The sequence below is a fragment of the Oryctolagus cuniculus genome, chromosome 3 (assembly GCF_964237555.1).
Source record: "Oryctolagus cuniculus chromosome 3, mOryCun1.1, whole genome shotgun sequence".
Lineage (NCBI taxonomy): Eukaryota > Metazoa > Chordata > Mammalia > Lagomorpha > Leporidae > Oryctolagus > Oryctolagus cuniculus.
In genome coordinates, this window is record NC_091434.1 from 14,216,624 (window position 1) to 14,234,773 (window position 18,150).

At 39.7% G+C, this 18,150-nt stretch overlaps 1 protein-coding gene across 7 annotated transcripts in view; it reads left to right on the forward strand.

Moving 5' to 3' along the window:
- The window catches only part of DOCK10 (dedicator of cytokinesis 10), a 297,295-nt gene that overhangs the window by 61,230 nt on the left and 217,915 nt on the right, over positions 1 to 18,150 (forward strand). For 4 of the 7 annotated variants that reach the window (XM_051849114.2, XM_051849115.2, XM_051849121.2 and 1 more), the window contains exon 1: positions 8,740 to 9,036. The exons of the other annotated variants lie outside the window; for them this stretch is intronic. In XM_051849114.2, the coding sequence (XP_051705074.2) occupies positions 8,875 to 9,036 (162 nt within the window). In that variant the 5' untranslated portion in view covers positions 8,740 to 8,874. Of the gene's footprint in view, positions 1 to 8,739; positions 9,037 to 18,150 lie in introns of those variants that run through there. 7 annotated transcript variants of the gene reach the window in all.

The window sequence follows — 18,150 nt, forward strand, 5'->3', positions numbered from 1 at the left end:
GGAGTAGAAAAAAGCAATGTCTAGAAGTCCATGGTTTTTCTCTTTTTTAGTAGTAATTAATAAGTATTGAATATTTACCATGTGTCTGATACAGGGCTGAGCACTTGGTATGGATATGAGGTCCTCATGAGTGTTCATTTATTTAACAGATGAGGACCTGAGGCTTAAAATTTTTGTTTAAAGTCATAAAGGCAATGAGAACCTCAACAGGGACTTAAATGTTGGCAATTAGCTTCCTGATCCTTTGCTTAACTGCTACCTATTCTACATTCTACTACTAATAAGGAAATAAACAAATAAGTAAAAAAAAAAAAAGCCCTAAGACCAAAACCTTCAAATAGTTAAAGCATAAAAAAATCATGAAACTTAAAAACAAGAGAAAATTCTAGAGATTTTTATTTGACAAAGTACTATGAAAGCCTTTTCAAATTATTGCTGTTCATGAAATCAGTGAATGTAAAATCAAGCCCAGATAGTTTGGTAATCTTTTTTTTAAAACAAATTTCCTGGTTCAAAATTTCAAGAAAAAGAATAAGGAGTATATTATGAGCTGAAAGGAATTCAAACATCGACACCTGAGAAATGTAAGGGATGATATTAAAGGAGCATTTAAATTTTCCACATTCTCTGAAGGAAGCTTACTTAGAGAGCAATGAAAGATAATTTTCTGATGCATCTAAATGTACCAGCAAAAGAAAAATCTGCTTTTGAACTGCACCAGTACCAAAGGTATGAAAATGAAGATAAAGGAGGGCTTGACAACCACGCTTGTATTTTTAAAGCAAAAGAACAGTGTGCTTGTTTCCAAAGTGACTGATTGTACAACTCAATAAATGTCAGCATGTGAGGAAGATGTCTGTAAAGAAGAGACCACTATAATTAAGTGAAAATGAAGAGAGAGAAACAGAAATAAAAGAACTCTAAACATCACAGATATGCCAAAAAGAAAGCTGTGTTACTATTAAGCTAAACTTACATCCCAACTGTCTGGAAGAGGAGTAGCAATAGGAGAGGCAGATACGCCAGGTGATAAAAGGGTGACTTGGCCTGAGGGAGAATCACTCCCTGGATGTGTTTTCCATTTTTTCAGCTACACAGGCATTGATTAACTCCCTCTTGGCCATTTAATTGAGTTCACAGCTGAGGGGAATTACTCATCTGGAAATAGATAAGGAAAATGGTTGCTACTAATCCTTGTTCTGGAGAATGGCCAAATCCTGTGACCTGGTTTCACTAGATTTGGGGCGAAATCCCCAGTCACCTTTAATCTATGGGGGATTCTCATCCTTTAAATCACTTTTGTTTGAGAACAATGACAGAACCTCTGAAAAATTTACAAAGAAACCCAACATGTTAAGACTTGATGATGACGATGTTTATTATCTATTGATTGATTCATTCATTCCATAAACTATTATTGAGCTCTGATGTATAGACTGTGCTATGCCTGAAATAAGCAGATTGAGGTGTCCTACCCCAAGCCTTCATCTCCAGGTTTCTCCTATCACAAGACTTTGCAGACAATACCACTGCTGGTGGAGGAGGAAAGTGTGCCACAGATGGTGAGGCAGTTGAGTTCCCACCAACTTGATGGGCATCTCCAGATCCTCACACCAGCCCAGGATGTGGCTGATTCTTTCAGCAGCAGCAGCATGTCCAAGCCGCCAGCCAACTTTCCAGGACACCAAGTCAGCCTCCAATAGCCTCAAGAGTGAGAGCCAGTGGACAGCCATGTCCATGCTCACAGGTTGTCCTGGGATGATGATCTCATTCTGGTTAATCCCGAAGTAGCTTCCTTGTTGCATGCAATTTGATGTTAACCAACATCTCATATTTTATAGAGGTAACAGAGACTCACAGAGAGTCAGTGATCTTCCTATATTTATATTCCAAATATGGAATATTTGGCAGGGGGAGGGCTCTGAGGTGCTGACAGCATCCTAGGTATTCTAGAAGCATTTGCCCTTTCTACAAGAGCTGATTTCGGGTGCTATATTATTTTGTCTGTGCTGAGGATGGGATAGAAAGGCAGCCTGCTAATTGCTTCCTCACTTGCAGTACCCACTTCCTAAAACACAGAGCTCCTCCTGGGCCCTGTTGAGAACAACAATTCCCATCCACTGCATCCTCCTACTGTGCATGTAAGTGGTTCCCTAAGTGCATCCTAAATCTTTCATGTGTGGTTGCTGATAAATGTGATCACATTCACCTTTAGAAATACTAAGTCTCATCTGTTGAAGGAACTCCTCCCCACTTCATCATAGTCAGTGCATTGTGGGAGAAGTGGGATCTAATTCATATTCTAGGTCTTTGCCTTCTACCTAAAGAGCATTCTAAGTATAGGCACATATACAGTGCACAAAGTGGTAAAGTTTGTCTAAAAGGCAAGAAAGCAAACACACACACACACACGGCCATAGCTGCAGAGTAGAATAGGTCAAGAAGGGAAAGGGTAGGGGAGGAAACTGGAGAGAGGGCAGCTCAAGGCTTCCTTTCCTCCTCCCAGGTGAAGGGAGATGCATCCTGTGAAGGGGACTGTGTGACTTGACAGGTAGTTAAGATTCCCAGGTTGGGGAAGAAGGGGAGAGGGCAGGGAGGTGTGGCCCCCAGCTTGTGGCCCTGATCTAGCTGCCTGCCTTAGCCCATGTCGAGTATATTCCCTTTATATTGCTTGCTTGTCATTTCAATTGAATTTGGGGAAGGAAGGAGGTAAACAAATGTGCTCCACCCTCTGTCTTGAACTAGAAAGCAGGGCCTCCAGACTCCACACACGGGGACTCTGTTCTGCTGGCTGGTGGGCCTCAATGTGCAACAGGAAGCAATTTCTGCAGTGACACTTGAACTTTTCTTCTCTGGAAGCAGAAAAGATGGAGTTAATTGAACTGTTTTTTTGAGAACCCTTTCTCTGGGGAGTTGATGATTCACTAGAGGTTTCCCTGGGCAAGATTTTCTATTAATACGTTAGGGCTACAACAGCAAAATACCGCAGACTGGGTGGCTTAAGCAACAGAAATTTATTTTCTCAAAGTTCTGGAGGTTGGAATTTCAAGACTATGGTGTGGTTAGGTTTGGTTTCTGGTGAAGCCTCTCTGTCTTGTAGATGGCTGCTTTTTGGCTGGGTCCAATATGATGTCTCCATTGCATACATGGAGAGAAAGAGAGATTGGGGGGGGGGAGAGATGGTGTTTTTTCCTTTCCCTATAAGAAAATCTGTCCTGTTAGATTAGGGGGTCATCCTCATGACTTCATTTAACCATAATTAATTTCTAAAAGGCCCTATCTTGAGATATGGTTGTGATATTGGAACTGACTCCCTAAAATATGTATCAAAATGTGGCCCCTTGAAGTTCCCCAGAAGTCCCAAAGGAATGCCACATGTTATTGGAATTTGAGGTGCCACACGATATCACCGTATGCTTATTAATAAATCCCCAATATTAATAAGCCTGAGAGGGTTCTTGCCTAATATTTAGAGAAGAATTCTAAATACCAGATTCAATAAATGAGGCAGCATGGTACATTTTAGGCTTTTGTTTAGTGCGAAAGATGCATAGGAGAGTGAGAGCTTTATTTAAGAGCAAGAGGTAAATCTGGGTTCATACCGAGCACCAGGAACCAGCCACGTGGAGGAACATCTAGGCCACGAAGCCTAAAGGGGAGTGGTTAATTAACCTGATTGGCTGGTGGGCACCCAGGTGTGGCCAGGTAGGGGCATGAAGTCACACAGGGGCGTGGCAAAGGCGTGGTCTTCCAGCTCACAAACCTAATCGATTTTAACCTGTAAGCCTGACTACTTGAGTTGGGCCCACATGGTAGCATAACGAATAAAGCTGCCCTGTCCGCGGGCATCACATATGGTTCCAGTTTGTGTCCCAGCTACTGCACTTCCAATGCAGCTTCCTGCTAATGGCCTGGAAAAAGCAGTTGAAGATGGCACAAGTGCTTGGGCCCCTGCCACCACCTACATGGGAGACTCAGATTTAGCTCCTGGGTCTTGGGTGCTGACTTCAACCTACCTCTGACCTGGCCATTATGATCACTTTGGGAGCAAACCAGTGGATGGAAGACCTCTCCTCCCGCCCCAACTCTGACTTCTAAATAAATAAATAAATCTTCAGAAAAAAAGATGTGCCCAGCCTGGAGGTCAGGGATTCAATATATTAATTTAGAGAGGTACACAGTTCAATCCATAACTATCTACTCTCAAAATCTCATCCTTCCCATGAATAAATTATAATCACGACCCTATTAAGGTCTTGAAATATTAACCAGCAGCTCATTGTGAAGCAAAGAAACCAAGCCAGACAGTCTCAAGGATCTCCAAAAATCCCTTGAAGCTGATTTTGTTGGGCTTTATCTCTCAATTAAAATATTTTATGTAAGCTCATCTTTGTTTACAAAAGACAAACCTTGGCCATCTGCAGGAGCTTTCAGAGTACTTAACATCTTATAGAAGAGCAGAAAATCTTGCCCCTCAGCAGGTCAACTTTACACAAGAGGAGATGCAGGTACACCAGATCTTTTGAGAGGGGAGAAGAAAATGAATTTAACTCCCATCCTGCTCATCCACCGTCCAACTCAACACAGTAAAAATAGGCTTAGAGATCTTGAGACAGATTAGATATATAGATTTAAATATATAGCTCTTACATAATTTAACAAACTGGGAAAGTCCAACAATTTCAACTGGCATTATTTATTTAAATTAAATATGTATTTCTTTGTCCATTGCAAAAAGATATTTAAATGTATTATCTCAGTGGTGGGAATACCTACATCCAGAATCATAAATCTAGAGCCAAGAGACTCTAGAACTCTATTCTAAAAAGCTAATGCATTTGTCAGGACTTATTGAAAAGAGGTGAGCAGCTGGCAATTGGGTAAAGAGTTCCCTGAGACAGGAGTAGGAGCCCTACTTATCTTGGAGACACATGTAAATTTTTTAAAATTTCTATCCCTTCATTCTTTCTTCTTTGTATCTTATTTATTCTCTGAAACTCCTTATTTTTCTCCTATTTTCATCTTTTTCCCTGGTGTACCTTAACTTCTCAATGGCATTCTTAAACCTTTTATTTCCTATGCACACCAGGCTGCGCCATAACTGTGCAACATGGCTACCACATCTTTGCTACAAGAAAATTTTCCATTATTTCATAAGTTATGAATGAATTTTTATAGAAGAAATAGCATGACTTAATATAGCAAAGCTGAAGAAAGTTGGTGGAAAATGGAATTTAAAAGTACAATTTTCCATCAACTTTTTGAACCCCCCTTGTATGTATTTAATAATCAAATGGAATCTGGTTCCCAATATGTCTTCAGAAATTTTAGCCTTACAAATGGTTAGTGAAATTATTTTCTCAACCAGGACAATAACATGAACATCTAAGCATTTTACATTTATCCTACTGACTTATGGAATAAGACTCAGCAAGGGGAAGGAGATGGGTATGACAGCAAAGGACAATTTCTGAAAGTTGTTTAGGCAAGACATGCAGAGTTGATGTTTGCAGGACAAAGTTATGAATCATCTTATTAATAGTTCAAACAAAAACAGCAGGCACTTGCTTAAGAGATTACACCTCATTTTCTTAATATTTCCTATGGATTTACATGTATATTAATTATGAAGGGAAACATGGCCTCATCTCTTTGGGTAGATTCTGTCTCTTCTCCCACACGTACACCATACACCATACACCATACACCATACACCATACACCCCCAGCTTAATTTTCTCTGTAAAACAGTGCTCAGGAGGCCGGCGCCGTGGCTCACTTGGTTAATCCTCCGTCTGTGGCGCCGACATCCCATATGGGCGCCAGGTTCTAGTCCTGGTCGCTCCTCTTTCACTCTCTGCTGTGGCCCAGGAGGGCAGTGGAGGATGGCCCAAGTGCTTGGGCCCCTGCACCGGCATCAGAGACCAGGAAGAAGCACCTGGTCCTGGCTTCAGATCGGCGCAGCACCGGCCGTAGCAGCCATTTTGGGAGTGAACCAACGGAAGGAAGACCTTTTTCTCTGTCTCTCTCTCTCTCACTGTCTACAACTCTACCTGTCAAATAAAAAAAAATTAAATAAAAAAATTTAAAAAAAAAGCTTAGAGCTCAGAACCCAAGTCCTTTCTTGCAACTTTGATGCATGTTTGAAACTTTTCATGAAATAATGCTAGAGAATATGTCCAAGTTCTCTTTCCTGTTTCCTATCTTTCTTGTTTCTTATCCTTTGAGTAACTGAGGTATATTGAATTCTGAAGAAATTGATACTTGGATATATCCGTAACTTGATAATAAAGGTTAAAAGACAAAGAGAGTGATTGAGAATCTCAGAGCAACTCATCAATAAGAGGTAAATTCCTCAGAGGCAAACAGGGGAGAGATGAAAACAGGACTCTAAGAGCTATAAAACATCTCATTGGCTTCCCTAAATACTGTGTCATCTGGGGCTGGCGCTGTAACACAGCAGGTTAACGTCCTGGCCTGAAGCAAGCACCGGCATCCCATATGGGCGTCAGTTCAGGACCCGGCTGCTCCATTTCCAATCGAGCTCTCTGCTCTGACCTGGGAAAGCAGTAGAAGATGGTCCAAGTCCTTGGGCCCCTGCATGCTTGTGGGAGACCCAGAAGAAGCTCCTGGCTCCTGGCTTCAGATCGGCACTGCTCTGGCCGTCGCAGCCATCTGTGGAGTGAACCAGCAGGGGGAAGACCTCTCTCTCTCTCTCTCTCTCTCTCTGCCTCTCCTCTCTCTGTGTGACTCTGACTTTCAAATGAATAAATCTTAAAAAAAAAAAACAAAAACAAAAACAAAAAACTGTGCCATCTGGCAACACGTCTCACTCCAAAAGACAAAAGACACCGAAGAGGTTAGCTAGCATTAGAGAAGGGGTGAAACGGCATTTTGGGGTGTGAAATCCATCTTCCACGTGAGGTCTTTGGTGTGTACTTGAGATGTCTGACTCCTCGAGGTTCCAGGTGGAGGTGGTGGGTTGTCTAAGCATTTCACATCATCAGGGCCTTGCTGCATCTGAGCTCAGCGGTCAAGGGCAGACAACCAGAACCTAAGGAAGTAGCTGCAGAGTATCTAACACAGAGTTTCCTACACAGAGTATGGGAGAGACTGGGTGAGGGTGAGCACTAACATACAGGAAGCCCAGAGGAGCAATCCTACTTGAAAAGATGCTTTCATAAACATGGAAGCCCACTTTGTGCTTTGTCTCTGGCAGACACCATTATATATAGATATTCAATACACACAAGTCAGACGGGCTAAATTGCAGCCTCTCGTCAGTAAATGCCCCAGTTGTTTGGAGTAAAAAAATGGTTTAGATTAGCACCCGGGCACTCTGACAAAGGTCCAGAGGGAGTTGGGGGACTTGCCAATACCATTAGCATTTTTTTCTTCTTTTTCCAGAAGCACTAAAATATGTTTGCTCAAAACAGAGGGAGATGAAAAACTCCTGGCAGCCGGTACCTCTTTAAAGAAAAAAAAAAGAAAGAAAGAAAAAGAAAGAAACATGTTTCACTTCTCTAGCAAACACACCAATTAAAACGATGCTGTGTTGTGACAAATTACTGAGCAATTAATGCCTAATTGAACGCTGTGCTAGATGCTTCTGTGAAAGCAACTTTACTGGGCTGGGGGTGGCCACACCTCACAGCACAACAAACCTTCCTGAAACTTCCCAAAGTGCTTTCCACTCCGGGGAGCCCAGAAACTGAAAAAAAAATGTTTTTCTTAAATATCCAAGAGTTACACTGAAAGAAATAGCTTGGAAGAAAGATCCTAGCATTGAGAATCCTACTGGGAATTTCATACTTTGCTCATTTGTAAGCAAAATCCATTTTCATCGAGATATTTTTAGCACAAGTATCCCCTGTTGTGCTATTCTCTTTCAGTATACCATTAGATCCGGAGGCCATTCCAGATGGGGCACGTGGTTTCTAAGCATCGCTTTGATTCTCTAAAGTGACTAGTTAGCAGGAGGATGGGAATACTAGACTTAACTACCAGACCTCCAAACCCTTCCTGTTGCCTTGGATTGCTTATTGATAGGATGTGAAAACACCTTGCAGCTGCTTTTTCTAAGAGGTCAGCTTGGCAGAGCTCACTGAGTGACCTCTGTAATAGAGATATTTTCAGCCCTACAAGCCGCCTATGTAAATATAAAAATGTATTAGGCTGCAGAACTGCATGTGTGGGAACAGAACAACCCTATTATTGAGAGCGAATCACAGGGGAACACTGGTGTCGCTCAAGCGGCTTTGGTTAACGCATGCATACTTTTGATAAATCGTCTTGATTCAGTGTATGCTACGTTTCAGATGAGCCAATTTCATTTCTGGAACTTATAAGCTATGAAAACTAAAACTCCCATCACTTAATGAAGTATTGAGTAAAATTTTCTCCAGGAAGTCTTGACAATTTTACAAAAACAATCATTTTCACTCTGTATATGATGCACATTTGCCTTGGGGAAAACATCAGTGTGAAGTCCGATGTTCAGTTGTTTAATCTGAAAAAGAGTGATTTATTTGTGTGTCTGAGTGAGAACAGTATATTTATTCAAACTTCTGACCCAGGAGTCAAAGAGAGTCATCGTAACAGAAAACATGCTCACATGCTCTCAAAATGTATTGAGAAATACTCACAGAAAGAAACGCTGTGATATTCTTGAGTGTGTTCTGTTTCCGTGGATCCAATCTTTCCAATCTCTGCATCCAAGCTATTTGGCCCTGATCAGATGATCAGAGCTCAAGGAAGTGATTGGAGAGTGAGCCGGCTGCAAGCTGCAGTGTAGGCTGTTTCAGGGACAAGGAGCCACTGTTTTTCAAACATAGCATCAACATAGAAGTTATTCCGTAGGCTCCAGGATGCAGCGATGGGCTGCACTGCCAGCATTGTTCTGCTTCAAGCTTTTCGCTCTGTGGTCCAGAGGAGCTGTCCACACATTTGTAGACGACGCCAGGAGGAACCATCCCACGAAATTTTGCCTCTGGAAAGTGACGATGAAATGAGTAGACCTAGAACCCTCATCATAATGGTATGGTATCCTTGGCAAAGAAGCCTTGGTTGACTGAACTGTTATTATGAAGAAGTTGTGATTTAAGGCTTTAGGTGTTCAGCTTTAGATTAAGAAATGTGTGACCTAGAGCTTACTACTTTACTGTACAGTTTGGAGAAAAATTTGCAGAACTGTTTCTGCCATCCCAAGAACTGATTTTTCTCTTAGAACTGTCATGAAAATGTGCAACTTATGTGTCTATTAGAAATTCTCTTCTGTCTAATGTTTTACATGTTGTTATTAAGATTTCTGTAAAAACAGAGAAAAGTTTGAAGTTTGGTTGAATTAAGTAGGGTTTATTTTACAACTCTAATTTGAAAGAGCTCCAAACGGATATTTTATACTATATGTAACCAATCAAGATGTATTGATGCTGCTAGTTTGATCTCTTAACTAAGTTATCTGGGACTTTTATTTCTGATTCTGCAACAGCAAGGTTTTTACAATGTTTAACTTATGCATAAAATGAGAAGAAAATATGGAGAATTTTGTGGAATGCATAGTATTTTCAGTAGAAAGCTGTCCTTGCCACTTGTCTGACTACATTTTTGCCTGTGCCTTAATTGTAGTAGACAGCATTACTCCTTTTTTCATGCATTTGTTTGATCAGCAAGTATAAAGCAGAGAACAGAGTTTTTCCTTTAGATTTAGGGAAAGATCTGCTTAGTCACTAAAATACCCTTTTAGGATTTATGTGGTGTGCTAAAGTTTCTAAAATTGGGAATGAATTGAAGTCTGGTTGATTTCAGCACAATTGAATTTTTCCTTAAGCATCAATGTTAAGATATTAAAGATGTAGTAAATAATGAATGGAAAATACCTGTTACACTGGAAGTTATTAAGGGAAAGTCATTTGGCTTAGTCGGTGCCTCTAAGTGATAGAATATTAAGCCATAATATCATACGCCAACTTCTTCAGCAAATCAATATTTGATTTTCAAAAAGCAATATTACTCATGAATTTGGGGCTATGATTATCACTAAAAGAAAACACTAAGTGGAAACAATCTCATACACGTTCATTAGGTTTCACAAATTCTATTTAAAAAGACTTGAGATAGTACAAAGGTCAGAGAGACCTTTGGTTTCCAAGTTTAACTCTTGTTCATAACGTGAGCACTTTCTATATATTGCTCATCTGAGGTCAGTAATGAAAACTTCTGTTTTTTCTCTAACTTTACTAAGTAGCTATACAATTTTGCAGCTGTAAATTTCCAAATGAATATGTATATGTTACAAAATAACAGAGATTCAAATATTCACCTCATGATCATTTCCTATTTTTTCAGGGATCCTTATGTCTATACAGTCCCTTTAATAAAACTAAATGAGGCCATAAAAGAAATAGAGAAAGGCTTAAATCTTGTTAACATCACACAGCAGTCACACATAGATCAATGATTCCAAAAGCCAGTGTACTTTCTACTCTGCTCACATTTCTAAGGCAATGATGCTAAAACAAATAAACTGAAATTTTATAAGAAGTATAATGAAAATCTTGTATTGAGATTAAAATGTGATCATGCGAACCTGTTGTGCATCTTGAAAATTTCCTCGAGGCAACACCAAAATGTACACATTGAACAATTATTTATTGTAGCCCCATTGTGGACCCATTCCCGACACTGGGAATCCACAAATGAACAAGAATCATCAAAGATCCCTGTACTAAGTTGCGAACTTTATTTATTTATTTATTTATTTTTGACAGGCAGAGTGGACAGTGAGAGAGAGAAACAGAGAGGAAGGTCTTCCTTTTGCCGTTGGTTCACCCTCCAATGGCCGCTGCGGCCGGCGCACCGCGCTGATCCGAAGCCAGGAGCCAGGTGCTTATCCTGGTCTCCCATGGGGTGCAGGGCCCAAGCACTTGGGCCATCCTCCACTGCCCTCCTGGGCCACAGCAGAGAGCTGGCCTGGAAGAGGGGCAACCAGGACAGAATCCGGCGTCCCGACCGGGACTAGAACCCGGTGTGCCGGCGCCGCAAGGCGGAGGATTAGCCTAGTGAGCCGCGGCAAAGGCTCAAAGTTGTGAACTTTTAAGGTGGATAGTACATGTTGTACATCTTGTTGTTAGGCAAATCCAGCATTAGGGTTATGATGCTTGGTGTACAAATTTAAGTCAATGAAAATATTTCCTGTCTTCCAAGATGAGGGTTTAAAAATCTGAGTTTCAAAATCACCTGGGAGTACTTAGTCACATGGACGCTTGAGCTCCTATAGCCTAGAGATGAGGTCAGCAGAGGGGCCTGGGGATTTGCACTTTCAACATCACTCCCAGGTGATTCTGTGAATGACACTGAGAAACATGACTCAGCTCTGGAAGATGTTAATCTCAACTCCACTTCCTGTCCTCCTTCAGCCTAATGTTCTTATGTTTGCTAATCATCTTCTCATTCTGACTCTGTGCTCCTGAAAATGGCTTAGATTTTCTTTTCTCATGTCTTCATGCTTGTTAATCACCATATTTTGTGGTTGATTTTATTTTACCTTTTTTTTTTTTTTTTTTTTTTTTTTTTTTTTTTTTTTTTTTTTACAATCACAGACCCTGGAGCCAGACCATCTGGGCTGGAATTCTGACTTCCTCCTGTGTAATCTTGAGCATGCTCCTTAACATCTCTGTTTCTCTTCCTCATCCATAAAATCAGAACTGTTGTGTGAATGTAATCAGGAAAAGTATATGTTTAGTCCTTACGAGAGTGCCTAGATGTATCAGCGAGGTATGCAATAGGACATCTTAGCTGGAAAAGCCACATTTTAAGAAAAAGGAGGACAAGGAGAGGGAGTGAACCATGTCAGTTTCGGTGGAAAATAGCTTGGGCAGTAGGACCAGCCCAGGTGAAAGCTTTAATATGGGAAGAAGCCTGGAGTGTTTGAGGAACAGTGAAGTGATCAGTGTGGCTGGGTAAGCCAAAAAGAAGGTAGTAGGTGGTGAGATCAGGGGAGGAATGGGGGACAAATCAAGTCAGGCTCCACCAGCTGTCCTAAAGACTTGGGCTTTTTCTAGAAGTGCAAAGGGAAGCTGTTGGAGGGAACAGGCGCATGAGCTAAGAGTATGCATGGGCTATCGAGCCAGAACACCAGCGTTTAAGTTCTCTCTTGGCCACTCATTGACTATAGGATCTTGACTAGTGACTTGTCTTCCTTGGGTCTTCATTTCTTCATTGACAAAAAAAAAACAGAGAGTAAGAGTACTTACCAGGTAAGGCTGTGTGAGTTCAGCAAGACCATTAATCAGTAAACTATTGCAAAGATCACAGCACAAGACCAGGGTGGCATTTGACTAGGTACTAGGAAGTGGCTAAATTCTGGAAATATTTCAAAACAGAATCTGCTTATGAATTGAATATAAAGCATGAGAAAAAGAAAGGGGTCAAGGTTGACAGATGTTTTCCACTTGAACATCCAGAAGGATCAAGTTGCCATTCAAATGGCAAAGAGTATAGGAGGGGAAAGTTTGGAAACAAAGCTCAGTATAAGAATGCTGAATTTGCAAAGCCCGTTAGATTCCTACATGGAGATGTAAAGCAGGAAGTTGGCTATTTAAGTTTTAGTTTCAAGGAACTCTATAGGAAGGAGTAATGTCTGGTCCAATGTAAATACCAGTAAAAGTTTGATGAATGAATAAATGAACCCTCTCTTCTAATCTACGATGTCTATATTTGGCAGATAATCATGTTTAAAACTTTAACTGTTATTTACTTTACTATTCATATACCTTTTCTTATCTCACTCTCAGACAGAATCTAAGTATGGGCAAGAACTAACCCTACAATTTGCCCATGTGGTGCCCACCACGTGCCTTTTATAGACTAGTAAATTAAATATCTGTTGGCTGCTTGATATTTTTAAGCAGCTGGCACTAATGTGAAAAGCTCAGTTGATAAAGCTACCAACTTGACTCTCAGTTGAAATGTTCTAGAGTAAGTCAAGGCTGAAGAAAGCTTCCAAGATAGATACAAAGGTTTCAGTGTTGGTATCCCTGGAAGGTTTTGGCACTCAAGACTTCATCATAGAAGGTTGTACCAAAAAGACTCATTCCTACAGTCCAGCTTAGAGTCTTCCCACATAGATAAGCTTTGGGGTGCATGACTGTAGTTTGGCTGTGTGGTATAAAGTGGGGTGACTTTGTGAAACATCATCAAGCACTTATGGGCCTTTAGTATTTTTAAGGGAGATGTGAATCCTAATCTCTGGTGCTATTACAGCAGCCTATTAAAAATCTAGTCAAGTGGAACTAGAAAAAAATGAAGACATGCCTTCAAAGCTCTAATTTATCTCTCATCCAAAAAAAGTAGCTATTTTTTTTTCATTGAGAGAATAAATCAAAACCATTTTATGGAATTTTTTCTTCTTTATTTTATTTTTGTTAAAAGTTCTCAAACACTGTTCAACTTACGTGGATCTACAGTTTTCTGACTAATATCTAAAATTTCTTATGTCATTTACTTAAAACCATCTGGATACTGACTTCTTTTTTTAAGTCTTTTTCTTCCCCCTACATAAAAGAGTCCTTATCCACTCACACTTTTCAGGATAAAAGTGACACAAAAGAATGAAAGTAAACACCAAGCAGGCTGCTGGTCTCATTCTGGCTATAGGACCAACTCTTGCACACCAGACTCATAAGTCTCTGCTCAAAAGTGAAGAACTATGGAATCCATGAGCATTTTGAGGGGTCTTCAATAGTAGCAACCATAAAATGTACATTTGGGAATGCAAAGGAAATGGTGCCTATATTAAGCCTCACATGATTCTGTGTTTAATTTTGAGCAAAGACAGAGGAAAACAACAATAGCCTAAACTTGTGGTAAGCTGGGGAACTGAAATCCCTTCTGTGATTGGAAGGGATTTGCATATTCTGCAACACACCTTTCAGAGCAAGGGGATTTTCTAGTTATTGTCCCAAGATCTCTATGACCAGTCATCCTCTAGTGCTCAAGAATTGTTAGATCCAGTACTCAGGCTGGTTCAGAGTGAATTCTGCCAGCAGCCAGACACCACATGAACTAGGAATGATAAATGGAAAACAGCAAAGTTGTTAAGTTTGAAAGAGTGTGATTAGAACAGGAAAAAAAAAACTGTAACCCCAATTTACAAAGCAAAATGCTAGCAAGACAATTTGCATTAGCTAAAGTAAATGGTTATCAAACCCACAAGTATATTCAGCATGACAGTTAAATATATAATTGCAAAGTATATCTATTTAACACAGCACTTTGCACATGTTCTGTGCATTTTCCTCCTTCGGAATTCCCATAGTTGAGATAAATAGCTACAAAAGACATGTCTTATGACATACTCTTGCAGGTAGAACTTACAATCTCTTGTCAATATTCACCATTTCAAAAATAAAAAAATAAACTTAAAAATTAAAAAAAAATTTAAAGTGGCATAAAACTAAACAAAAAAGAGAGAAACAGCAGGGTGAAGAAGAAGAGAAAGAGGGTGGAAGAGAAGATACTGAGACCATTTTTGGCAAGCCAAGCCTGCAATATTTAGTCTGAGCATTTACGGAAAATGTTTGCTCCTCCGATGCCTGTTTGGTGAATGATGTGGCCTCGACTACAAAGGAATCTTTTTTTAACTTTGACCTCTACAACAGATTTACCATTGTGCATGACCAGATACAAAGGAACCTGGACTTTTCCCCAGGTGCCAGTTGTTCACCTGAAGGTCTGAAAATTTTGAACAACGAATCCTTGATTGGAGTCTGAAATCCTAGAGTCTGAGTGTCAAATCTGTCACTTAATAAAGCCCAGATGACCTGGGCATGCTGATTCATTTCTCTGAGTCTGCTAAATGTGGACAATTATCTGTCCTCTCAGAGTATTTATTTATTTTCATAGAATCACACTGTAAACTAATTAGGATACCACAAGGAGTCTTGCAGATTTGAAGCTTAACTCACCGTCCCAAAGATCCACTACAGGCCACCATGCTGATCAGAATCTATTTCTGCTGGATAACTCAGGTGATCCACTCAGCAATAGGAAGAGGCTGTTTACAGTAGGTTTTTCCTGTATTTGTTCCACATTCATTCCAAAAGATGGTACAGTGAACGTGGCCAAAAACAGACCACTAAGCTGAGGTCAGACGCTACCTCATATACTTTTTGTCCTTCAATGAATTTCTACATTTGGGTCCTCTCTTCTAGGACAGGCACAATAATCCTTTCTTCCTTCTCACAGTACATTGAGGACCTAAGATGAGAAAAGCAGCTAAATGAAGGAAATGTATTATGTATGAAAATAATGGCTCTGTATCTTTGGAATGTGCAGTTGATTACATATGTGTCCCATGAATAAAATTTGTATGAGGGAGGGATGTACTTTGGGAATCACTTCAAAAGAAAATGAAATAACTTCCTATCCTTGTAATAAATATTCTAATCTAATAAAATGTTATTATCAAAGGAATTTTAACAGTTTTTCCAGGTTCATCTTTTTGAGTAGATTTAGAAGGAGGGAACAACTTCCAAATTCTCTAAAGCAAGAATTACTGTTTAGTTTCATTTTATTGAGGTTGAATCTTGTATGTATGGATGGAAGATTCCCTTGGGAAAGGAAGCTCACAGAACAGAGGGGGAGATTCAGTGGTCTGTTGTAGATAGGTGTAACATGGAGATAAAAAGTACAGAGAATCACTGCCAGTTATTTTTCCATGTGAGTTGATTTTGAGTTGAATCTCAAAGCCACAGAAATTGAATGGTTTCCCCATGAGTATAAAATTAATCAAATTAATTAAATCTGAACACAGCCCTAGTAGTTAGCAACACAGATCATCTACCTGGTATCATCTCATCCAGGTAATCCTGAATCTTTCTGGTTTTTCAAATTATGCAAAATCTAGAAACGATAAGGAACAAAAAATACAAGTCTAAAAGTATACAAAATCTAAAAGACAACATTTAAAAGTAACACAGTGATAACAAAAAAACAGAAAATCCAATGTACATTTTGGTGGTTGGGGCTCATATAGAGACACTCACACTGAAAACAATACTCAATGTCAACTCTGTATGGACAAATATATATCAAAAATACACTGAATGTTCTATCTTCAGTGTTTCAGGAGAGGCCATAGTATGAAGTTTAAAAAGATTATATTACCAAGTAGAAATGCACAGATTATTAGAAGTATAAATTCAAATTACTGGTAATAGAATTTAATCAAATACAGAAAAGCTCCAGTATGTTTTGTTTTTGTTTCTTTTTTTCTGGAAAATGGTTTTAGGCTTATCCCTAAACACCAGCCTTTAATACAATGATATCTTGAGAAAATTGATTAATGCATTTGAGGATACAATGTATCTTTTGGTAAATCAAACATGAGCACAGTATTTCTGTCTTGCTTCAACAATTCTTCTGGATTTTTTTTATGTTCTCAGATTTTATTTTTATAGAGCTGATTCCCTTGGATAGGGACTAATTCTCAAAATTGTTGAAATTCATTTTCCCAAATCTGCTTTTTCTGCTGAAGCCTATTTTATTTTTTTAAACCAACAGATCCAATATGCGCCCAGTGAATTTGTCATTGTTAGATGGTCTGTGGGTCAGAAATTCAGTAGACAACTGAGAGACATCTGCATCTGGCACTTAGCAAGGTATAAATGACAGAAGCTGCTACCTTGCTCCCATGGAGCAAGACAGACAAAACTCACACAAATGTAAAATTGCAATCATGATAAGTACTTTAAGAAGACTTACATCTTACTCTAAGGCTGCATTTGACTGCATCAAAGCAATCGGAGTAGGTTTCCCCTAAGGAAGTGGCAATGGCGCTGAGACCTTCAGAATGACTAGATTCTAAGACAGAAGGGCAGAACATGCCACACAAAGAATCCATGTGGGAGAGCTGTCTGTGCCAGTCCCAAATCTCATTTTTTCTGCCATGGGTTAGAGACAAAATGCATGGGTCTGAATCTTCTACATAAGCACATGCTGGTTGTGAGGGTCAGCTATTTAACTTTCTATCTTGACTTCCCTGTCTGCAGAATAGGAACCATGAGGATGCCTATCTGGACTAGTTTCATATAACTGCTGAGGGTAGTTACCAGAGTCTAATTATCTTACAGTGAGAACAACACTTATTTGTTATCTCACAGTTCTGGAGGTCAAGAGTCTGATAGGAATCTGGCTGAACTAAAACTGGCAGAACCGAATTCCTTTCTGGAGGCTGTCAGGCAGAAGCCGTTTTCTTTTTCCAGCTTCTAGAAGCTGTGCGTGTTTTTTGGTTTGTGGTCCTGTCTCATGTCCAAAGAGAGTGGCACAGCGTCTTTAAACTGACTCTGACTCCCAATTCTGTAACTTGCCCTTTCACTCATAAGGACCCTTGAGATGACACTGAGTTCACATGAATAATCCAAGACCCACTCCCCATCTCCAGGTTAGCCTATTGAAAACCTGAATGCTATCTATAGCCTTGTCTCCCCCTTATCATGTAAATAAAATACTCACAGGTGCTTGGGGGTATGATATAAACCTTATTAGGGGGCTGTGATTCTGTCTGTCACACTGTTTCACAGGGTTATTTAAGGATCCAATGAGTGAATACAACTTGGAACCTAACTCCATAAGAACTTGCTAAGTTTTAACTATTATTGTTGCTTTTATTGTCTTGTAAAAGTAAGGAAAAGTCACAAATTTAATTTATTTAAAGAGCTATTTTGGAAAAAAGCTGAATTGCTTAAAGGAAATTCAATTTGTGCTTCATACAATGTGAGAAAATGGAAATTCAAAGCTAGGTTATTTATCAGAACACTATAATAATAATTGAATAGGTTAGCATAAAAGCAGATTATTCAAAGAGAAGACTTCAGTTTCCCTTCTATGGTAATCCACTGCTATTCTTCTGAAATTAAATTTTTGGTTTCTTTCTGTTTTCACTGTTTATATAAAAATATTTCATAATTTTGGCTCTCCAAATTATTCCAAATTTAGAAATTGTAAGAAGCAAAGATTGGCCTGCGCCTCGGCTCCCTAGGCTAATCCGGGTTCTAGTCCCGGTCAGGGGGCCGGATTCTGTCCCGGTTGCCCCTCTTCCAGGCCAGCTCTCTGCTGTGGCCAGGGAGTGCAGTGGAGAATGGCCCAAGTG